At 44.1% G+C, this 22,737-nt stretch overlaps 1 protein-coding gene across 1 annotated transcript in view; it reads left to right on the forward strand.

Moving 5' to 3' along the window:
- Positions 1-15,087: 15,087 nt before the first annotated feature.
- FBXO10 (F-box protein 10) overlaps positions 15,088-22,737 on the forward strand; it is a gene marked incomplete at its 3' end in the record, with an annotated part of 49,693 nt that continues 42,043 nt past the window's right edge. Inside the window, exon 1 of the mRNA XM_080708807.1 lies at positions 15,088-15,153. Coding sequence (XP_080564933.1) covers positions 15,130-15,153 — 24 coding nt within the window. The 5' untranslated portion in view covers positions 15,088-15,129. The remainder of the gene's footprint in view (positions 15,154-22,737) is intronic.

The following is a 22,737-nucleotide window of genomic DNA, read 5'->3' on the forward strand; positions in this document are numbered from 1 at the left end:
CCTGTAATCCCAGTGCTTGGGAGGCTGAGACGGGAGGATTGCAGGTTCATGGCCAGCCTCAGCAACTTGTGAGGCTCTCTACAACTGAGTGTGAGACCCTGTTTCAAATTAAAGAATAAAATGAATAAAATAGGGCTCGAGATGGAGTCAAAGGTAGGATGCCCTTGGGTTCAATCCCCAGTAACACACACACACACAAGACCTTGTTGATTTGAAATGGCTTTTTTTTTTGTGTGTGTGTGTGTGTGGTACTGGGGTTCCTGGAAGCCCTTCTACCTCCTGGCTACACTCCCACGGGCTACACTCCCAGACCTATTTTTTAACTTTATGTGGAAACAGGGTCTCTTAAGCCAGCGAGGCTGGCTCCGAACCAGCGCGATCCTCCTGTCTCAGCCTCCCAAGCGCGGGGATTACAAGCGTGCGCCACCACGCCCGGCGTGAAATGGCTTTTTTTAATTTACATAATTGATTAATAATTTGTTGACTTTTCATAGAGTTCTAGATTGGGAATCTTTTCCCCTTCAGTTTTTTTAAGAATTGCTACTAGCTTTCAGTGTTGCTATAAGAAATCTAAAACCTTTTTTTTTTTTTTTTTTTTTTTTTGGTACTTGGGGTGAAACCCAGGACCTTTTCTATAGGCTATACTCCCAGACCTATTTTTTTATATTTTATTTGAAAACAGGGTCTCACTAAGTATCTGAGGCTGCTTTGAACCTGTGTGATCCTCCTGTCTCAGCCTCACAAGCGCTGGAATTACAAATGTGCGCCAACACACCAAGCTGGATAAACCATTCTTCTTTTTTTTTTTTTTTTTTTGGGCACTAAGGATTGAACCCAGGGCCATTTTACCTCCTCAAGTCCTTTTTTATTTTGAAACAGGGACTCCCTAAGTTGCTAAGGCTGGCCTCAAATCTACAGTCCTTCTGACTCAGCCTTCCAAGTACTGAGATTATGTACCTGAATCATAATACCTGGCAATCTGAAACCATTCTGATGCCTGATCTTTCTGTGGGACTTAAATTTTTCTTCCTTCGAAGCAATTAAAAACAAGGATCTTTTCTCCCTATAAATTCCATAAGACTTTGGTATGTTTTTTTTTTTTTTTTTTTTATTCACTGCGCTGGGGCACTTGGTAAATATATTTAAGCTTAAAATTTATATCCTTTAGTTCTTAGAAATTTTGTAAATTTTTAATTTGGATACTGGGGATTGAACCCAGAGGCATTCCACCTCCATGCTACACTCCCAGCCCAATTTTATTTCTTATTTTAAAACAAAGTCTTATTGGGTTGCTGAGAGCCTCCCTAAGTTGCCAATGCTGGCTTTGAACCTGTGATCTTTCTGAGGCTGGCAGCAAACCCGGATCCTGTGTCAGCCTCCCAAGTACTGGAATTACAAGTGTGTGTCACCACACCTGGCTTTAAGTTTTTATTGATAATTTCTTCCCCTTCTTTTTATTCGTTTCTTTGTAGAATTGTTACTACTTTTGATGTTTTCATTTTTCTCCATAGTTTTATCTACAATTGTATCTCAGATTTTGTTTCTTGTTATATGCTTTCCTTAGGTATCTGGTTATTCTTGGTTGTGTGCTTATATTTAATTGATTAGAGTCTCTGAGAGGGTGAGTGGATGGAGAGGTAGAGGGTGATTGTGTTACTAAGGGTAGAACCCAGGGGAGTTCTACCTCTGAGCTATACCCCAGCCCTTTTTTTTTTTTTTTTTTTTTTTTTTAATTTTGAAACAGGGCCTCACTAAGTTGCTGGGGCTGGCCATGAACCTGGAGTCCTGTCTCAGCCTCCCTGGTACTGAGATTACAGGCATGCTCCATCACACTCAACTGGGTAGGACTTATTAAGGTAGAGCTTTGCTGAAGGACAGGACAATCTATTGGGCCATTTACCTAGTAACACTTTGTGACCATATTTTTAGCTCTTTGCTATTGAATTGATCATTCTTCAGGGAAAACTCTTCCAATCTCGTGAGGAAGGAAGACCTTGCCCCAGTGTTCTGGGAGTCAAGTGAGGAAAGAGGGCTGTGGTGAGGCCCAGTAAGAGGGGAGTCCATGTGTCCCAGTATTCTCTTATGTGTTCGTTCACCAGAGCTCTGCATTTTAAATACGATACTCCAGCTGAAACTGCCTGGCATCTTACAACCCACATACCCTCTATTTTAAATAAATTTATAATTTGGAGAGTAAGCTGGGGAAGGGAGGCTGCTTAGCTTAGACATTAAACTGAGAGTTTAATGTCTACCTATTCGCCTTCCAGAGGCTCATGAAGTCCCCAATTCCTGTACCTCTTAGGAATTCTATGATGTGAATTGAGTTACCTTTTCTCACTCTCTCTCTCTCTCTCTCTCTCTCTCTTTGCTTTTCCTGTTGCTGGCTCAGAATTCAGTTTTCTGGATCTACTTATGTTATTTACCATTTGTCCATTTGCTTCCAGCTTCTAATTTGGGTTGCTGTTGAGACCTTGAAACAGACAAAAACCTTACTGTCATTTAATGGAATTTCAGGAGGGAGCCGAAGTAGGTACAAACACTCCATCCACCATCTTCACCCTGACAACATGTATTAGCCCTGTGATTTTGGGTTTCATGTTAGTAATTGATACCCATTTCTGACTTAGTTAAGGAGGTGCCGTATATATAGCACCATGGTCATGAATACTGGTTCTAATGACAGGCTCTCTTGATTTTGAGTCCTGACTCCAATACCTTATAGCTTTCAGCATGTGACCCTCTAAATCTAATTTTCTTCAACTCTAAAGTTAGGATAGTAGAAATATCTGTATGCTTCAAAGTTTTGTTTTGTTTTGGTGCTACTGGGGTTCCTGGAAGCCCTTCTACACACTCCCAGACCTATTTTTTTATATATTTTTATTTGGAAACAGGGTCTCTTAAGCCAGCACGGCTGGCTTCAAACCTGCACGATCCTCCTGTCTCCGCTTCCCAACCTTGGGGATCACAAGCGTGTGCCACCACACCCGGCTGCTTCAGAGTTTTTTAAAGATTAAATGAGAAAACGCAAGTAGAGCAGTTGACACTATTTGACATTTGGTAAATGTTATTATTAATGGTTAGGTTAGTCTTTGATATAAGGTGTTTAGAAGTGATGTGTGATGACATTCACTGCATGAATAAGTTTCAGTCATATTTCCAGATGCTACAAAGTAGCATGCTGATCCTTCAGTTGTATGCAGATTTAAAATTTATCACACTTAAATTCATTATCTAAAAACAACCTTAACCAGTCAGTATTATGCCATTTAACATATGGAGTAGTTGAGACTAAAAGTTTCAGTATGGCTGATAAATACCATCTGGCCAAGGCTTAGGAGACATTTAGTGTTTGTTTATTGTACCTTATCCTTAGGTGATTTTCTTGGAGGAAAAAGTGTGATTAGTACTCTGGATTAGAATATATTCAGAATGGAATAAGACAATATGTGATGCTTCAGTCTTGTGGCTAGCTTTTTAAAATTCAGGCCATACCCACTGGGAGTGTTCAATACTTAGAATAGACTATTCTGAAATAGTACATTAGAAAATAGTTGGTCAGCTGGGCGTGGTGGCGCACACTTGTAATCCCAGCATTTGGGAGGCTGAGACCAGAGGATCGCGGTTCGCGGACAGCCTCAGCTACTTAGTGAGGCCCTCTGCAACTCAGTGAGACCCAGTTTCAAAATAAAGAATAAGAAATTGGGCAGGGGGTGTAGTTCGGAGGTCAAATGCCTCTGGGTTCCATCCCCAGACCCGCAAAAAAAAAAAAAAAAAGAAAAGAAAATAGTTGGTCTGGGGTTGTGTGTGTATATATAGAGAAAGAGAGATTGGTGTGTGTGTGTGTGTGGAGAGAGAGAGAGAGAGAGATTGTTTGGTCTGAGGTTATGTAATATAAAATAGTAAAGAACCATAACAGATTGGAGTTTTGTAAACTCTTAAAATGAGGACATTGAAAGAAAAGGGGATAGTATAGAGGAAATGTTAATTCCCCACAGGTTATGCAGAAGAGTACCAGCTTAGTAGGAACCTTGCCCTAAATTAGTTGACTGTTCTTATGGCTGGCAGTGTAACATTTCTTAAAAAACTGCTTTATCATTGTTCTTTGTGATTCCCCCCTGCCCCGGGGGGGGGTTGAACTCTGGCATATGCTAAGCAAGTGTCCCCCTGCCCTACCCCCTTTCCTGTTTTGAGTCAGGGTCTTACTAAATTGCTCAGACTGACTTCAAACTTGAGATCCTCCTGCCTCAACCTCCCAAGCAGATTACAGGCATGTACCATCATACCCAGCTTCTTTGTAGTTCTTCTGTGACATAAGACAGCATTACAGGTTTGGGGAGGTAGCTTCATGGCAGCACATTTTCTTAGCATGCACAAGGCCTTGAAATTCAATTCCTAGTACTACAAAAAAAAAGCATTAAAATTAATATGTTAGTAGTTTATGGGCAAGTAAATTGAACCTACTTTTGGAATAGAGAACAAATATATGACTCTGAACTTCTTTTTTCCTTTTCCTCCTCCTCTACTTGAAGTAAACATGTCTCTACCTATAAGATTCAGACACCACACAGTATTGTAGGTAGTATAGAAGGGAAATCAGCTGGACATTTTAATTCTTTTGTTCTGACATGGTTACTTTTATACATTATACATGTATAATGTATACTTTATACATGTATAAAGTAATGTCAGATTACATTAAGTCATCAATGAAGTCACAAATGCAGGTAAACATTCTGTTAAGGATCAAATAGTAAATATTTTAGGCTCTGGGGGCTAAATGATCTCAGCTTTGCCATTCTGTTCTTGTGAAGGCAGCCAAAGATAATATGTAGATGAGTGGGTATGGCTGTATCTCAATACAGCTTATAGATGGCTAGCTGGACACTTGACTAAAGTAAAAAGAATTCAGCAAAGTGAAATTGTCACCAAATCACCAAATTGTTTTACTTCTTTAAAAGTGAAATATTGCCAGGGTGGTGGCGCATGCTTGTCATCCCAGTACTTAAGAGGCTGAGACAGGAAGATTGCAGATTTGTGGCCAGCCTCCCACTTCTGCCCTCTGCAACTTAATGAGACTGTTTCAAAATAAAGAATAAAAAATAGGGCTGGGGTGTAGCTCAGAGGTAGAATGCCCCTCGCTTCAATATGATATCTGCCTGATCCTCTCCTTTTCGCTTTCTCCCGGCTAACCCCAACTAACACTTCTGGTCTTTAACTATCACTTTTTCAGAGTTTTCTCCAGCAAAGTAGGTCCTTGAGATGTTTACTCGCATAGTATTCTTCTGTGGTCCATTACAGACCTCAAAGGCAGTCCCATGCCTATCCACGTCTTCAACTCCTAGTAGTGCCTGGCAGATAGCAGCAGTAAATAACTTTGATGAATGAATTTGTAGTATCTGGGATTCTCTTTTGTGGTACTGGGGCTTTGAGCAATGAGTCCTCACCGATCTCATTTTCTGTAAGGCTCTCTCCCTCGCTGCTCTCCAGCCACCTTTGCCTTGCTGCTTCTAACAGCCCAGACACACTTCTGCCTCCGGGCCGCCCACTGACATTTCTTTTGAATGGGATGCTCTTCCCTTAGACTTTTAAGTGCCTTGTGTTCTCTTTTGGTTCTTTGCCTAATTGGCATTTTCTCGGGCCTTACCCAATATTTGTCTCTGTGTGTGTGTGAGTTCTTGGCTACTTAGTGAGGCCATCCACAACTTATTGAGACCCTGTTTAAAAATAAAAATAGGGCTGGAGGTGTAGCTTGGCGATAGAATGCCCCTGCGTTTAATCCCCAGCACCACACAAAATAGTTAGACTAGTCCAGGATTGGGGCTTCGCCACGTGGATGAGGCAGAGATGCCTGGGGTATACACAAAACATCCCAGCTGCATAGGAGGAAGAGGCGGGAGGGGGCTGATGGATGGGGGAAGCAGGTCAGTCCTGCCAACCGTAGCCACAGGAGCCAAAGGAGCAGGGCAATAACCCTGCAGGCCTTTTATGCACCAAGAATCTTCCCGTCACTTTCGGTGGAGAGAAAGTTCCTATTTGGAAAAACAGGACCTGTTCGTTCATTCATTCATTCATTCATTCATTCAGTTTTGTTTTCTGGAGAGGGAAATCACCAATTATGGCCTTTCAGGCTATTACCTCTTTCAAGAGGTAGTCAGTGTCAGTTTAGTGGTTTCACAACAAAGTGTGTATGGGATAGCTGGAAAGGACCACATCTGACCAGCCACCACAGTTCAGGCTGTTCATTTAGGTGGGAAGTGCAGATATGTCCCAAGATACCAAGAGACTAATTATGTGGGCTGACGCTGAAACAGTGAGACTTCTACAGGCCATGGGAATACTGCAGTGGCAGTTTATGTGATGCGTTGCTTTGCAAAATTCAAATAGCATTGTCTTTCATTATTTGAACTGATGGGAGAGAAGCAGTATATAAGATAACTTAAAGTAATAACGATACTGAAAAAAGGGTTTTAGAAATGTGGGAGATGAGAATTAAAAACAACTAAGAAAATGTTCAAATGAATTGCTCATCTTAACATTCATAAAATTAAGCTGGTGCTTTCAGTGTACCTTTGAGTAAAGTTTAAAGCGTACTGCTGAATCTTAATGTCAAGTGGAAAATTGAAGTACTTAATTTTCATAGTAACCATTGTTCTCATAGCTCTCAGGCTTATGAAACCATTAAGACAAAGAATCTTCATTAAACATATAATAAAAGTAAAATCTTAAACCTATTCAATTGAAAAGAATTGTTAACATATTGGCTCAGTGACACAATGCTGCTAAAGAGGTTGGTAGGAAAGATTGGTGCAATGCCTACTTTTTCCGTTTCAACCTAATCCTCGCTTTGTTTGCAAGTACTCTGCAGCTTAGAAGTTCTCATCATACAAGCAGTTGTAATGTTTGCCCTGCTTTTCCCTGGGTTAAGCTGCGCTCACGGGCACAGCGCTTTCCTGTGAGGGCGGGGCTGGCTCTTGCTGTCGCTTCTCCACAACCTCCACTTGCTGTGGTTGCTCCTTTTCCTTTGAGGCAAGAGTTGAGAGGGGAGGGTGCAGCTGGGCACGGTGGCACACACTGTAATCCCAGGACTTGGCTGAGACAAGGGGATCACAGGTTTGAGGCCAGGACCTGGGCAACTTAGACCATGTTTAAAAATAAAAAAGAACTAGTCTGTAGCTCAGAGGTACCTCTACAGAGGTACAGTTACCCTAGGTTCAATCCCTAGTAACCTAAAAAAGGGGGGAGGGGAACTGAGTCGTTTCCCTTAATGGGGGGGTATAATATACTCTTGCTTTTTTTTTTTTTTTAATTTGGAAACAGGGTCTCACTAAGTTGCTAAGAGCCTCATTAAGTAGCTGAGTCTGGCTTTGAACCTGTGGGATCCTCCTGTCTCAGCCTCCACACTGGGATTACAAGTGTGCACCACCACGTCCGGTTTATAGTCTTGCTTTGACAGAAAGCATGTACTATTTTTTCTTTTTCCTCCCTTTCAACAGATACTTGTGTCTCTAGAAAGAGATTCCATTCTGACATCTGCTGGCTAGTATATATACTGCAGTTCCAATTTGCATTATTCAAGAACAGCCCTCAATAACCTCTCCCCTTTTTCTAATAATGAATTTGAGATAAAAGTCTTTTTTTTTTTTTTTTTTTTACTCTGTATTAATGATCATCGCTCAGGGGGCCATGGACATGTTGCTTACATGCTGCTCGCATGCTCTCAGTATTATGAACAATGCATGTGTGGTGCCAATTGCCTACATTAGTACAAATTCAGTTTAAAAAGTCACGGGTTAAAAGAAAGTTGCATAAATTTGTCTGAGATGTCAAAACAGTACACTATTACTTAGACATTTTCATCTTTTAAATACCATCTGATGAAATATTTTCAGTTATGAAAATTATTTCTTCAGAAACAAAACACACAGCCGAGGCTGGGGTCCCTCCTCAGGGGGAGAGTGCTTGCCTAGCATGTCTAAGGATCTATCCCCAACATGGAAAGAAAAGTTTTAGTTCAACAATCATTCTACTAAGGCTAAAGATCATACAGGCTTAAGCATGTATAATAGGTTTTTTTTGTCTTTTTCTCATCAATTAGTAATAGTAGTTTCATTTTCCACATAATATCTAGAGGCCAAAAGTGAAAAAATGTTTCAATTATGTAAGCAGATGTACAGACCATGCTACTGCATTTGAAACTGGATGTTTCACCAGCAGCTTCCTCCCCAGGCAGCACTTGAAATGTGCACTAGTTAGGTTGCATATTAAAGTGTAAATTCAGTGACATCAATATATATGAAAAAATTGTGTGTTCTTAGAAAGTAGAGGTCTATTTCTCTGGATAGAGCACAAAAATTTGGAGTTCCAGATTCTTCAGTCACAACTTCAGCTTCTTGTATGTGATTATTATGAGTCAGATTTTCAGTTGGAAACATCAGAATCCAATTTTGGCAGCTTTAAGGGAAAAATATTTTATTAAAAGGATAATAGGGAGTTCGGCGTCCGCAGGAGACCTAGAGGATCCAGCTGCTGGAACACCACCCTTTGTCTCTTGATCACTCCCTGGGTGGTGCAGTGAGGACACAGCATTAGTGGAGCATTAGGGGCCCCCACTCTGCCAAGGCCGCAGGCACAGAGCGCTGGACCCGTCACTATCATGGCAGCCAGCCTTGCTCTAAGGAACCTGCTGCACTTGTCATGGGCACTGAAGACAAGTCCAAATCCAGGCATGGTGGTGCACTCTTGTAGTCCTAGTACTTGGGAGGCTGAGACAGGAGGATCACAATCACAAGTTCAGGGCCAGACTCAGCTACTTAGGCCATGTTTCAAAATTTAATATTCCAGAGACATTGTTGTGTCTCTGGCTCAGTTCGCTTGGGGAAATGTTTAATTGGTAGCATTGGCATGCCATGGGAAAGCAGAGAACACCTGGAATTTCCACTTGACAGTAAAAGGCATGCTCTGCTCATAAATGAGGAACTCCCAAGTAAAGGAAGTTGGGATCCCTGGAAGGCGTCCAAAAAGGATGAGAGACGTGCTCTGTTGACTCTGGATAGTCACTGCCTGAGCCTCATTTTAGAAGATTATTTGCTCGTAGTTCATTTTACAGTAACAGCAAGTACATGGCAGGGTGCAAAGAGAAGCAAGTCCGCTGTAGTCTGGTGGAGGAAAACCAACAGACAGCAGAAAGAAGGGAAGAATCAACTGTAGTTTGTAAATGATGTTCTTATATTTAAGTACGTATAAAAAAAATAAAATTTCCCACGTGGCATGTGATGCCATTGATGTAAAAGCCAGAAAGCCTGCGCTGGTAGAAGCTTCTGCGGCACTCCTTGCAAAGTCTTAGCTGGTTTATATTTTATTTACTTTTAATTGGTACATATTAATTATGTAGAATAGTGGGGGCATCATAAAAGTAGAAGGGAGACTAAGGGTTTTAGCTGTTTTATAGAGATGCCAAAACAATGTTGGCTGGCACAAATTCAGAAACTTGGGATTTTAATTGTTTATTGGCAGTCATAGTAGACCACCAGTTTTATACAGTGGGGCCCTTTAAAGGAATAAATGTGATAACTTTGCCAGTCATCAGTAATATAAATCATTGAGTTTATTGTAGCGTGAGTTCACCTCTGTTCAGACAGCTTTGTGTCTTTTTAAAGAAAAAATTGTCTTTAAGCCCAAGGTTTAATCTCCAGTACTGCCAAAAAAAAAAAAAAAGGCAGCTACGTGGTAATTTAGGTCTTAAGAATCATCCCAAATTCATCAAGATAGTAGTAATAAGTGGAATATATTTTAATAGAATATATAATGTAGAACCAGGGATTGACAGATCAGTGGGACCATAGGGGTCAGCTATTTCAAACCTTAATCTGATGTAATAATTTATGTTTTCCATATTCTTAAAATTAGGTTTTTCTTCAAAAATCCAATTCTGAGGCAAACGGCTTTTTTAAAATCACTCCATTTAGCTGGGCATGGTGGCTCACACTTGTAATCCCAGCATTTGGGAGGCATCTCGGAGGATCACGGTTTGCGAACAGCCTCAGCTACTACCTAGTGAGGCTCTTTGCAACTCAGTGAAACCCTGTTTCAAAATAAAAAAAAAAAAAAAAAAAAAATAGGGCTGTAGGCATAGCTTGGAGGTAGAATGCCCCTGGGTTCCATCCCCAGTGCCTGGGGGGAGGGGGGTATTTCCACTTGATAACACAGGCATCTAAAATTTAACAAGTCCAAATCCAGGCATGGTGGTGCACTCTTGTAGTCCTAGTACTTGGGAGGCTGAGACAGGAGGATCACAATCACAAGTTCAGGGCCAGACTCAGCTACTTAGGCCATGTTTCAAAATAAAGAATAAAAAATTAATTAACAGGGCTGGAGATGTAGCTCAGAGGTAGAGTGCCCCTAGGTTCAATCCCTGGTAGCATGTACACAAAAAAAGTCAAGATCAAGTCCTTGGTCTCCCCCACTTCAAGATATGTTCCTCTTACAATAATTCTCATCTCAATAATCAGCACCTCCATGGATCCCATTGCTAGCTTCAGCTAGAAGACTGGGGAGCCCCACTGTTTTCCACATCAAGCCAGGTCTGACCACCTCAAACATGAATCCCAAATCCATTTCTCTCCATCTCTGTTACCATTACTTGAATCCAAGTCTCAGTAACCAACCCTGCCTTCACTCTTTAACTCTTATCTTTTCTCCATAATAGTGTGCCATAGTATTTTTTTAAAGCATGACATCCTCCACCCCTTCTATGGCTTCCTTTTACATAAGATTTAAAAATCATTATCATGGACTACTAAGTTCTGTATGACCCGGCCCCTACCTGTCTCTCTGACCCCACTCAGACTATTTGCCCCTTAACTCAAAAAACTTCAAACTGGACACTTTGCATTTCCCCAGGGGCCATCTTTACTCTTCCCCACCCCACCTGGCCCAAGAGCTTTTGTACAAGCTCTCTTGCCCTCTTCCATTTGGCTAACTTCACCTTCCTCTGAAGTCTTCCCCAGCCCCACACTCCCTTGATTTCTAATTTCATTTATGTATTTAGTTTTGCAGTGCTGGGTATTGAACCCAGGACCTTGCACATGCGAGGCAAGTGCTCTACCAATGAGCTACATCCACAGCCCCAAAGGCTCTTTTTTTTTTTTTTTTTAACTAGTACTGAGGATTAAACCCAGGGCCTTGTTAGGGCTAGGGATATGCTCTATCACTGAACTACATGCCCAGTCCAATTTTTGTTTGTATGCATGTGTGTGGTACTGGGGGTTGAAACGGGCATTCTACCTCAGAGCTACACCTTCAACCCTATTCATCATTATTTTGTATTGAAACAGTCTCCCTAAATTGCTGAGGCTGGCCACAAACCTTTTTTTTAAAGCATGACATCCTCCACCCCTTCTATGGCTTCCTTTTACATAAGATTTAAAAATCATTATCATGGACTACTAAGTTCTGTATGACCCGGCCCCTACCTGTCTCTCTGACCCCACTCAGACTATTTGCCCCTTAACTCAAAAAACTCATCCTGTCTCAGGCTCCCAAGCACTGGGATTACAAGCATGTACCACTACACCTGGCTCCCAGTCCTAAATTTAAATTGGGAGTCCTTCCATGCACCTGCCATAATTTTAAATACATGTTGATTTAAATGCTAATTGGCGAATGCCTACATTCTCCACCAGTGAATTAATTTCAGAAGAACAGGAACCATAACAACTTTGTTCACATGCATGCCCATAATAACTACAAAAGCAGCAGCCACTAACATTGTCATGCAGTATTTACAAGGTGGCATGCATTATGCCAAGCCCTTTACATATAACTGATTGAACACTACTCCCTGTGTATCAGCCTGGCCCCCTAGTTAGTGATCAACTTGTTCAGTGAATGAGCCCAGCCCCCATGCACATCACGAGGAGCTCTGCCTCCGGAGCCGGTCCATCGCACTGTTAGGTAACCGGCGCTTGGAAGCATCTTTGTATTGACCCCCTAGCACGCCTCTCTGCAGTTTCCGCCCACCGATTCTATTTCTACCCCTTCCGGGGCCACGCAATACAATCCCGACCCGTCCTTCCTTCCCCCAAGCTCGCTTTGCAGCTCTCGGTCGGGTCCTTCCCGGCCCTCCTGCAGAAACTCCTCCGGGCGCGGTGGTCCAGCCCGGGCCGCCCGCAGCCCTAGGTCCCCGCACAGGTCACGTGACGGCGGCGCCCCGGGCGGGGCTCGCGCTCCGCGTCCTCGGGCTACGCTGCGGCTCGGCGGCGGCGGGGTTGCGGGGCTCCCTGCGAGGTAAGAGGCGCCGGCTGCGCTGGGCCCGGGATGCCCGGCTCCAAGAGCAGGGGAGGCCGAAGGGCTCGGGGCCGCTGCCCGGAATCCGGGGCGCTTCTCCGGCGACCAGCCAGGGAGGCGCCGCTCGGTCCTGGCAGCGGCTCCGATCCCTCGGGGAGCAGGGGCCTGGCTCCTGGTGCGGGGACCCTCGCGGCCCCTGCCGCCGGGAGGAGGTGCCTTGGTTTCCCCGCCTGTGTCTCCGCGGTTACCTCCGGCTCTGGGGCATTGCCAATGTGTAGAAGTCCAGAGGAAGAATCCGACTCCCGGGATGGGAAGAGCCTTCACCTAGGAACCCAGGAACGAGCGTGGGGCTGGGCACTTCATGGTCTTCTGTGTTTTGTGCACATCGCAAGCCTCTGCGAGACTTTCTCCATCTTTGAAGAAAGAGGGATAGTCCCTGCCCGGCATCGCTTAGGGCTCCAAAGAAGGGATGGGAAAGCCATTTGAAGAGCCAGAAGTCTGGAGTCAGGGAGCCCCGAGTTCAAGTCCTAATTACTTAGTTCTACCACGACTCGTTTGTGACCTTGAGCCAGATGGATCCCTCATCTGTTAAAAGTGATAGTACTCCCTTAGGCTGCTGTGGGACTCCGTGTAAAGGGCTCAGCACAGTAGCAATAGCTAGTGCTACCAATAGAAACATTATTAAAGTAGTAAGCTAGAGAGTGCTCGGGAGAGAGGATTTTAGTAGAACAGCCACCCTAAAGTTACTACACATGCGGTCCTAAGCGCAGTGCCATTTTGGTTTGTAGAGCCCTCTCCCCCCTTTTGCCCTTCTGGGCCCCCTTTGCCTTCTGTTTTACAACTGGCATGTGAACCTGTTGTTCCTATGGAATGACTCAGGCAGGATGGGAACACTAATTTGCTTGAGCAGATGGGTATCAGATTCCCTCTGAAGGGAAGAAAAGTGCCAGGCATGTGCTGCCACCAAAAAAAGCTCGGTCCAGAGATTGACCTCAGAGCTGGAAGATGCCTGGGGGGCCGTGTAATCGCCGTCTCCTTTCACAAATCAGAAACTGGACCAGGACGAGGACAGGACTTCGGTTTTGCCTGGGACCTAACAGAGTTTTGGGTAGCGGAGAGGAGGCACATTTTGTCAGGCACTGTGCTTTCTCTGGGTCCTAACTTAATTCATTTATTCGGCAAGTAGTGATATCTACTGTGTGTTTGTACACCTACTAGGAGCTGGAGATAGAGGGTAAACAAGACAGACATGATCTATGTCCCTAGGGGACTTTTTCCATAGCTAGCTATCTTACTTTGAGATTATATAATATCATATATCATATCTATATCCCTCTGCTGATTCTCAGTACATTTTATAATAACAGTAAGTTCCAGCTCCCAGTAAGCTTGCCTCATAGCGCTGGCCTCAAGGGACAGCAGCACACAAGAGAGGCCTGAGTGGCCTCCTGACGCCTCACAGTTGCAGAGCCCTTGTGGAAGCCTGGGGAGATCTTTTAGAGACTGGAGAGAATGCTGCTTTGTCAGAGGTTTTAGGAAGGATTTCCTTCTGGCCTGGAACACTTGGGTGTCTTTGTGTTTCTCGTTTCAGGCTTCTATTGTTTTTAGATTTCTGAAAAGAGCAGTCCTCACCATTATGCTTTCGTTTGGTTTCCATGGTTATCAGGGAACTGTATTTTTATGATAGCACAAGTAGCTATTAATCAGTGCATGGTCAAGTTGTCACAAGTTCACCAAGGGTTTCTGGTTTTTGGTGTGCTTTTTTTTTCAGTTGTGATACAGACATATTCTTTTTTTTTTTCTTCCTTCCTTTTTCCATTCTTTCCTTCAATAAACATGCATCGGTAGCAGGGCCAAGGGGAGCCGGAGTCAGTAAAACAAATAAAAAACATATACAGACCTCAGCCTTAGGGACCTCAGAATCTTGGGGTGGGGATACACCGAGAGGATTACCACATGCAGGGGGTAGATGTGAGCCAGCAAGAGCTCCGAGCAGGAACAGAGAGCGTCCTGGGCAGCCAAAAGACATCATATGCTCTTCAAAGGAGATGTAAACGAAACAAGTTCTTTTTATGGGCCCCGGTCCCAGAGGAATCATAGATGGCACAACAAGAGCTTTGTTCCTCCTGTTGCTTTAATGAATGAAGCTCCTCTTGAGTCACCTCTCCTGGGCTTTGTGTGAAGTGTCTGTTCACTTCCCTCGTTACCCCTCTTTTGTTAGCTTAGTGATTTATTAGTTTCTCACTCATCTGAAATATTGGATATTGTCTACATAAAGGTAGATGAAAGAAAGATTTTATTAAGATTTTAATTTCAGTTTAGGTGCTTAGCCTGTATGTCTCATTTCACAAGTTGAGTTCTAATGCAGTCACACATCTCTTTCATCTCCCAAGTCCACGAATGCCCTCAGTAGTGAGAATCCCAAGCCCTCTGGGGGCTTAGGCAGCAGCCCTCAGGGGTCAGTCTTACACACCAGGGTTCAGAGGAGAGAGGGCAGTGTGTGAGCAGTGCACCCTCGTTGTTATTTCTTTAACTTTTTTTCTTTTTTTTTTCTTTTGCCCTACTGAGGATTGAACCCAGAGACATTCTACCACCAACCTACACCCCTAATCTTATTTTTATTCTATTTTGAAACAGGGCCTCGCTAAGCTGAGGCTGGCCGCGCACCTGCGGTCCTCCTGTCTCAGCCTCCCGAGTATTGGAATTACAAGCGTGCGCCACCGTGCTTGGCTCCTCATTGCTATTTCTGACCCAGCTTCATGGTGTTGAAGAGCAGCGCTGTGTGGCCTGAGAACGTGTGGCCACTGCTGCTCAACATCCTTTTTGGATCAGATCCCTGGCAGCATGCGCCCAGGCCTGGATCCCCAGGTTAGATCTTTTTTTAGAGTCTGCTCACTTGCTTAGGCATTCTTCCCAAAGCACCGCGTGCTGGGCCTTGTGCTGAGCCTGTCATCAAGCTGGGAACTGTCACCAGGTCCCCAGACTTGGGTAGTCACCCCAGACTACCCAAGACACATATTCCTGTTTTCAAACCTCTTATCAAATTGAAGGGCTCAATCCCTTTTTGTTTTCCTAAGTTAACCCCAAGTCCTTTTGTGTGTGTGTGTGTGTGTGTGTGTGTGTGTGTGTGTGTGTGGTACTGGGGTTCCAGGAAACCCTTCTACTTCTGGGCTACATTCCCAGACCTATTTTTTAATATTTTTATTTGGAAACAGGGTCTCTTAAACCAACACGGCTGGCTTCCAACCTGCGCGATCCTCCTGTCTCCGCCTCCCAAGCGCCGGGATTACAAGCGTGTGCCGCCACGCCCGGCTTAACCCCAAGTCCCTTTAATAAATCATTTCCACCTCCTCTTCAGGGTTCTGCCTAACGAAGTGTTCTCAGAAATGGCAGCCTTTGCCGGGCGCGGTGACGCACGCTTGTAATCCCATCATTCGGGAGGCTGAGACCAGAAGATCCCGGTTCACGGACAGCCTCAGCTACTGAGTGAGGCCCTCTGCAACTCAGTGAGACCCGGTTTCAAAATAAAGAATAAAAAATTGGGCAGGGGCTGTAGCTTGGAGGTCAAATGCCTCTGGGTTCCATCCCCAGACCCGCAAAAAAAAAAAAAAAAAAAAAAAGAAAAGAAAAGAAAAGAAATGGCAGCCTTCAGCAAGATGTTTACCCTAGGACTTCGGGCACCTACTGAATCTTGCTTTTCCATATGTAAGCCGGGTCCTCAGGTGATTCTTGGCAAAGCACACATCGGTTCCCAGGAGACTTGTTCCCACCTATAGTCTTATGATATCAGGCAGTTGAAGATAGACATTGCTAAAAATTCACTCAGCATATACTCTGTTAGGGATGGGGGGGCAAGTTTTTAACTTTAAAATGAAAGACTTTTGCTAGGTACAGTGGTGCAGACCTGTAATCTAAGCTAGTGAGGAGGTGGAGGCAGGAGGATTGCTTGGCCCAGGAGTTCAAGACCAGCCTGGGCAACATGGCAAAGCCCTGTATCAAACAAAACAAAACTAGTTATTCATTTAAACTTAAAAAAGAAAAAAGCCTTTTCGGCTCTCTGTTTTTCTGAAACTCAAACAATCATCTGTGTATTTATTTCATTGTCTTTTTAAGCTTTTTTTTTTTTAACTATGATAGATAATATACTGCTGGGCGTGGTGGTTCACGCTTGTAGTTCCAGTGTTTGGGAGGCAGAAACAGGAGGATCGTGGTTCACCGACAACCTCAGCTACTTAGTGAGGCCCTTTGCAACTCAGTGAGACCTCATTCAAAATAAAAAATAAAAAATAGGGCTGGGGTTGTAGCTCAGAAATACAATGTCCTTTGGTTCCATTCCCAATACTGGGGGGAAAAAAAAAGAAAGATAACATGCATATAGGAATGAACCCGCAAATGTATAGTTTAACAAATAATTATAAGGGAAATACATCTATAAAACCAAGAAATGGAACATTGTCAGTACACACTCAGCCCCTCCATCCAAACCATGACCTCCTTCCCTAGAAGAAGCCACTATCTTGACTTTTGTGCTAATCATATCACTTTTCTACATAGTTTAATTCCCTGTAATCACACCCCTAACTAGTATAGTTTAGTCTAACTAGCTTTACTATCTAACTTCATACATACACAATCATACTGTCTGCGTCTCACATTTTGCTTGGTTCGCTGTTTGTGACGTATGTCCCCTGGCAATCTCACTTTCACTGCTAACAGCGCCTGATGGTATAAGTAGTTCACAATGTATTTATTCTATTGGATTGCTTACAGTTTCTGACTGCCAGGAACATCCTTAGACATTTTAGACATTTTCTCTGGTGTATATGAACTAGCTTCTTCAGGTTATATGCATCAGAGTAGCATTCTTTAGCTGAATAATGCCCAACAGGGACTGAACCTAGGGCTGTTCTACCTCTGAAGCTACACCCTCGGCCCTTTTTATTTTTTATTTTGAAACAGGATCTCACTAAGTTACTACACAAGAGCCTCAAACCTGCGACCCTCTTGTCTCAGCCTCCCTAAGTACTAGAATTACAAGCATGCACCCAGTGCCCGGCTTGGCACTTTTTGATTTTTAGCTATTCTGGTAAATATGTGAACTACCTGGTCATCCTGTCTTTTGCTTATTTTATCAGCTCCCTCTCTCTTCCTCTCTCTCTCTCTTCCTCTCTCTCTTCCTTTCTCTCTCTCTTCCTTTCTCTCTCTCTCTCTCCCTCTCTCCCTCTCTCTCCCTCTCTCTCCTTCTTTCTTTCTTTCTTTCTTTCTTTCTTTCTTTCTTTCTTTCTTTCTTTCTTTCTTTCTTTCTTTCTTTCTTTCTTTTTTGCAGTATTGGGCTCACACCCAGGGCATTACTCATGCAAATCAAATACTCTGCCACTCAGCTACACCCCAGCCCCATTGTGACTCTCTTTTTACCTCCTAAATGGTGATGCCTTAGGTTCTATTTAGCAAGACCTAAGAAAGCGTTTCTTGTTCAAGTGCTATATTGGGTGGGTGGAGCGAGGTGAGGTGGCTGTCCTCTGGAGAAGGGGACCTCTGTGAGTCATCAGCTCACATTTTCACCTGGGGGTGGATGCACGAGCCAGCAAAGCGGACCTGGGTGGAGCAATGTGTTAAGTTTATTTGCTGGGGGTATAGTTCAGTGGTAGAGCTCATACTTAGCATGCACACAGCCCTGAGTTTGATCCCTAGCACCACACACACACACACACACACACACACACACACACACACACACACATACACACACACACAAAATCACTCCATCTAGTTACAGCTTCTCTAGGATTCTGGTTAGTCACAACTAACTACTGGAAAATTTAGGAAGGCTAGTGAAACAGACTACAGTCCCTGGCCCTTGACATTCTCCATAATAAGTTTGTTTTCTATTTCATTCAGTTCTGCCCTGTGTGTGTGTGTGTGTGTGTGTGTGTGTGTGTGTGTGTTAGGTACTGGGGATTAACTCAAAGGCACTCTGCCTCTGAGCTACACCCCCAGTCCTGTTCTATTCTTTATTTGGAAACAGGGTTTCACTAGATTTCTGAGGCTGGCTGTGAACCTGTGAGCCTATTGTCTCAGCTTCCCAAGTACTGGGATTACAAGTGTGCACCACCACGCCTGGATATTTCTACTCTTTTATTTTACCTTTTTGTTTTTCTTGGATATATTTTCTTTTTTTCCCCCCTGCAGTATTAGGGATGGAATCCAGGGGCATTCTACCTCCAAGCTCACCCCCAGCCCTATTTTTTATTCTTTATTTTGAAACAAGGTCTCACTGAGTTGCAAAGGACCTAAGTAGCTGAGGCTGTCCTCAAACTGTGATCCTCCTTTCTTGGCCTCCCAAATGCTGGGATTATAAGTGTACACCACCAGGCCCTGCTTCCTTGGATATATTTTCGTCTGTTTCTAACTTGTTGTAATTTTAGTTCCTTTATTGTTGTTGTTATTTTGGTACTGGGGATTGAGCCCAGGGGCATCTTACCTCTGAGCTATACCCCCAGTCCTATTTTATTTTTTATTTTGAAACAGGGCCTCACTGAGTTGTTGAGGGTCTTGCTAAGTTCTTGAGGCTGGCCCTGAACCTGACTTCAGTTCTAGCTTCCCAAGTACTGAGATGACAGGCGTGTGCCATCCATCAGGCCTGGCTAGATTTTTCTTTTCTTTTCTTTTTTTCTATTTCATCTGGTAATATAGTTTACCATCTTTTTTTGGCTAGATTTTTCTTTTCTTCTTTTCTATTTCATCTGGTAGTATAGTTATACCATCTTTTTTTGGCTAGATTTTTCTTTTCTTTTTTTCTATTTCATCTGGTAGTATGGTTATACCATCTTTTTTGGTCAATCTATGTGAGCAGTATCCATTCCTATCCTTTTAATTTTATGCTTACTGTATATGTGTGTTTTAGATATGGCTCTTATAACAGCATATAATTGTTTGGTATTTTTAATAGCCTGGCACTCTGTCTTTTAACTGGAACTCTTGGTCTATTTTTATTTACTATCACCCTGACGTGTTCAGGTTTAAATCTGCCTCTTACTTGATGCTCTCAGTGTGTCTGCCCCGCCAGGTCTCCATTGCATTTTTGTTTTCATGCCTTCGTTTGTTTGTTTGTTTGTTTGTTTGTTTTTGGTGGTACTGGGGTTCCTGGAAGCCCTTCTACCTCCAGGTCTACACTCCCAGACCTATTTTATTTTTTGAAACAGGGTCTCTTATGCCAGCACGGCTGGCTTCAAACCCAAGTGCGGGGATTACAAGCGTGCACCACCACGCCCGGCTTCATCCCTTCTTTTGGGCTGCTTTTAATCATTCCCTTTTTCTTTTGGATATTATATATTATTATTATATACTCTATTTTTACTTGTTACCCTAGAAATTTTTATTTAAAGTTGATACATTAGAATTAAAAGTAGTTAATACCCTTACTCTTCTTTTGGAAAGTACAGGGCCTTAGACACTTGCACTCCACGGGGCATGGTGGCACAAGCCTATAATCCCAGTACTTGTGAGGCTGTGACAGGAGGATTGCAGGGTCAAGGACAGCCTCAGCAAGTAGTGAGACTTATAAACCTAGTGAGACCCTTTTTTCAAATAAAAATAAAATAGGGCTTGGGGTATTGCTCAGAGATAGAATGTCTCTGGGCTCAATCCCCAGTGTCCAAAACAAAAAAACAAAACAAAACAAAAATACATTGAACTTCATTTATTCCCCTCCTGCCTGGTAGGAGACTTAATTGTAAATGCAGTGTGCTGGCTTTGATTAGTGTCACTTAAGGATTGATTTGGGGGGGAGCAAAGAACTTACTTGAGAAAACTAGACATTGGTTACAAGTGATCAGCTTATACTATCTGAATTTTAAAAAGAGAAACCTGTGCCAGGTGTGGTGGTGCATGCCTGTAATCATAGTACTCAGGAGACTGAGGCAGAATTGCAGGTTTGAGGCCAGCCTCAGCAATTTAGAGAGCCCCTCAGCCACTTAGTGAGACCCTGTTTCAAAACAAAAAAAGGGCTAGGGATGTTCTAGTGTGTAGCTTGGAGTCAAAAAGCCCTGGGTTCAATCCCAGGGGATTGATGCGAATGGGGGTTGGGGGTAAAGGAGAAAGGGAGAGAGAGAGACAGAGAGAGACAGAGAGCTTTAAAAAGAAAGTCTCCGTTTCTGACTCAGTCTCTCAACCTTACTTAACCTGGCTACATTCCTCTATGACCTATCCTGAGTTGCCCCCATTCCTGGCAGAAGGGGTAGCTATTCCAGCTGTCTGCTTCAGGTCAAGTATCCATCCTGTGTAGTTGAGGGCTGAGACTCAATGGTGACAGCCCCACCCGCGTGATGGCTGGGAAGCGACAGGAAGAAAGAAGAGGGTTAGTGATACGGCAGCTGGAATTCACTCAGTTAATCTGTACAAGAAAAAAGGGGGAGGCCATCTCTAACAAAGAAAGAAAGAGACAGGAGGTCAGATGGTTCCTTTGCTCACCAACCAGGGCACTCAGGTATTGTCAGGCGAGGACGTCTTGGCTGTCCAGAGCAGCGGAGGTGGAGACAGCTGGGAGAGTGAGTCTACCACGTGAAGTTGTTCTCAGCGCATCCACTGGGGCATGCTATCCCGCAGTCCTTTCCGAGAGGAACTTTTAAGTCCAGAACTCCCCTTCATACAGAGGTAGCTATGTTTTCTCCCATAAAACCTGGCTCCATCCTCATCCCCTAGTCAAAATTTACTGGCCCAGAGATCGACGTAAGAACATCACCAGCCAGGCGTGGTGGCGCACACCTGTAATCCCAGTTCCTTGGTGGCTGAGTCAGGAGGATTGCCGGTTCAAAGCCAGCCTCAGCAATTTAGCAAGGCTCTCAAAACTTAATTAGACCCTGTTTCCAAATAAAAATAAAATAGGGCTAGGAGTGTAGCTCAGAGGTAGAATGCCTAGATTTGATCCCCAATACCAGGAAAAAAAAAAAAAAAAAGAACAGCACAAGTTCATAGGTTCACCAGGGACCTGTGAATTTTGAACTAAGGACCACAGAAGAACACTTAGCTATAGAGATGGAAGCCGAAGTGGTAGAGAGATGCAATAAAATAGAGACGGGCCTTGGGGGAGTCCTGGCAAGCTGATGGGGACAGAAGAGTGAGGTAGAGAAAAGCTTGTACTGAGTCCAGGCAGGAGGAACAGGGAGCAGGCCCAGCGGAGCAGCTGAGACAAGAGATGAGCGACGCCCCCCGGAGCTGCTGCTGAGGGCCGGGGCTGCTGTGGACTCAGACCTCTCTCTCACCCTGGCTCTTGGGAGACCCAGCTGCACACAGATGCTATCGCTGCATTTCCACAAGACCCTGTCATCCTTAGTATACCACATCCACCCTTCCAACAAGCCCTCTCATATTTGCATTTGCAGTCAAAAACTCCTTAAAACAGACGGTCAGAACTCATGGGCAGTGCTCACCTGGACAGATTTCTATCCTGCCATCGTTGTCCTGAGTAACAGAATTCATTCTCTTTGCCATTGGACGGTCAGGAGCTACAAACCATGTTGGCTCAGTCAAAATAAAGAATCCTTGACAACCAGCGCTTGAGCTGCCTGCGGGGCCGTGAGCGCCTGCGCTGCAGGCCGAGGAGGCCGCAGCGAGCTCTCCTCCCTGTGTCTTTATTCCCACCTCCCAACAGAAAACTCTAACTTGAGTGATTGGTACAAATCATTTCTTTCCTAGGGTGCAGAGAGGGTTGGTTCAAATGATGCTGAGGAAGAAAGAGAAAGGTTTAGGCAGAGGAAAGAGTCGGGGGAAGAGCGAGTTCGTCACCATCCATCGTGTTTCCTGTGTGTCAGGCTCAGTGCTAACTGCTTGCCAGTCAGTGCGCCCTTCATCCCACTCACAACTCCCCAGGGCAGTGTTACCCCTAGTTTTGTAGGTGAGGAAGCGGAGCTGGAGCCGATCTGACTCCACCGAATGTGTAGTGACTAGTAAAATAGCCACCACTTGGCGTTGCCTCCTGCTGAGGTGATTATTAAAGAAGCAATAGGTGGATGGGGCCAGAGACAGCTACTTTCCTCTGCAGACCTGGGAGGGACCAGAGGGAGGCAACCCTAACTAGGCAGGGCGGGTTGGGGTCCATTTTCCAGGTAGAGGTGCCCTGGATTTTCATAGATTCTGGCTTGAGTTTCCAAATCTTTGGGCCAGGCTTCCTAACAGAGCATGCTTTGTCAGTCCAACCTAGATACGGTGTGGCACTCTAGTGCATAATAATTGTGGCACTAATTTCACTCTTTTAGGATCCACGAGCATATATATCTGTGATGGTGAGGCTGGGGAGGTCCCATCATCATTTTGCAAGTCAGGGACCCCAGCACTCCAAGAAGGGGACTGGGAGGCAGGCAGTTGTGGTGCAGAGGCTTTAGACTCAGTTTGGACTCAAGTCCTCCTTAACAGCTCTGTAAAAGCTGAGCAACTGTTTCCTCCTAGACACTGGAG

Source organism: Muscardinus avellanarius (genome assembly GCF_963383645.1).
Source record: "Muscardinus avellanarius genome assembly, chromosome: 13".
NCBI lineage: Eukaryota > Metazoa > Chordata > Mammalia > Rodentia > Gliridae > Muscardinus > Muscardinus avellanarius.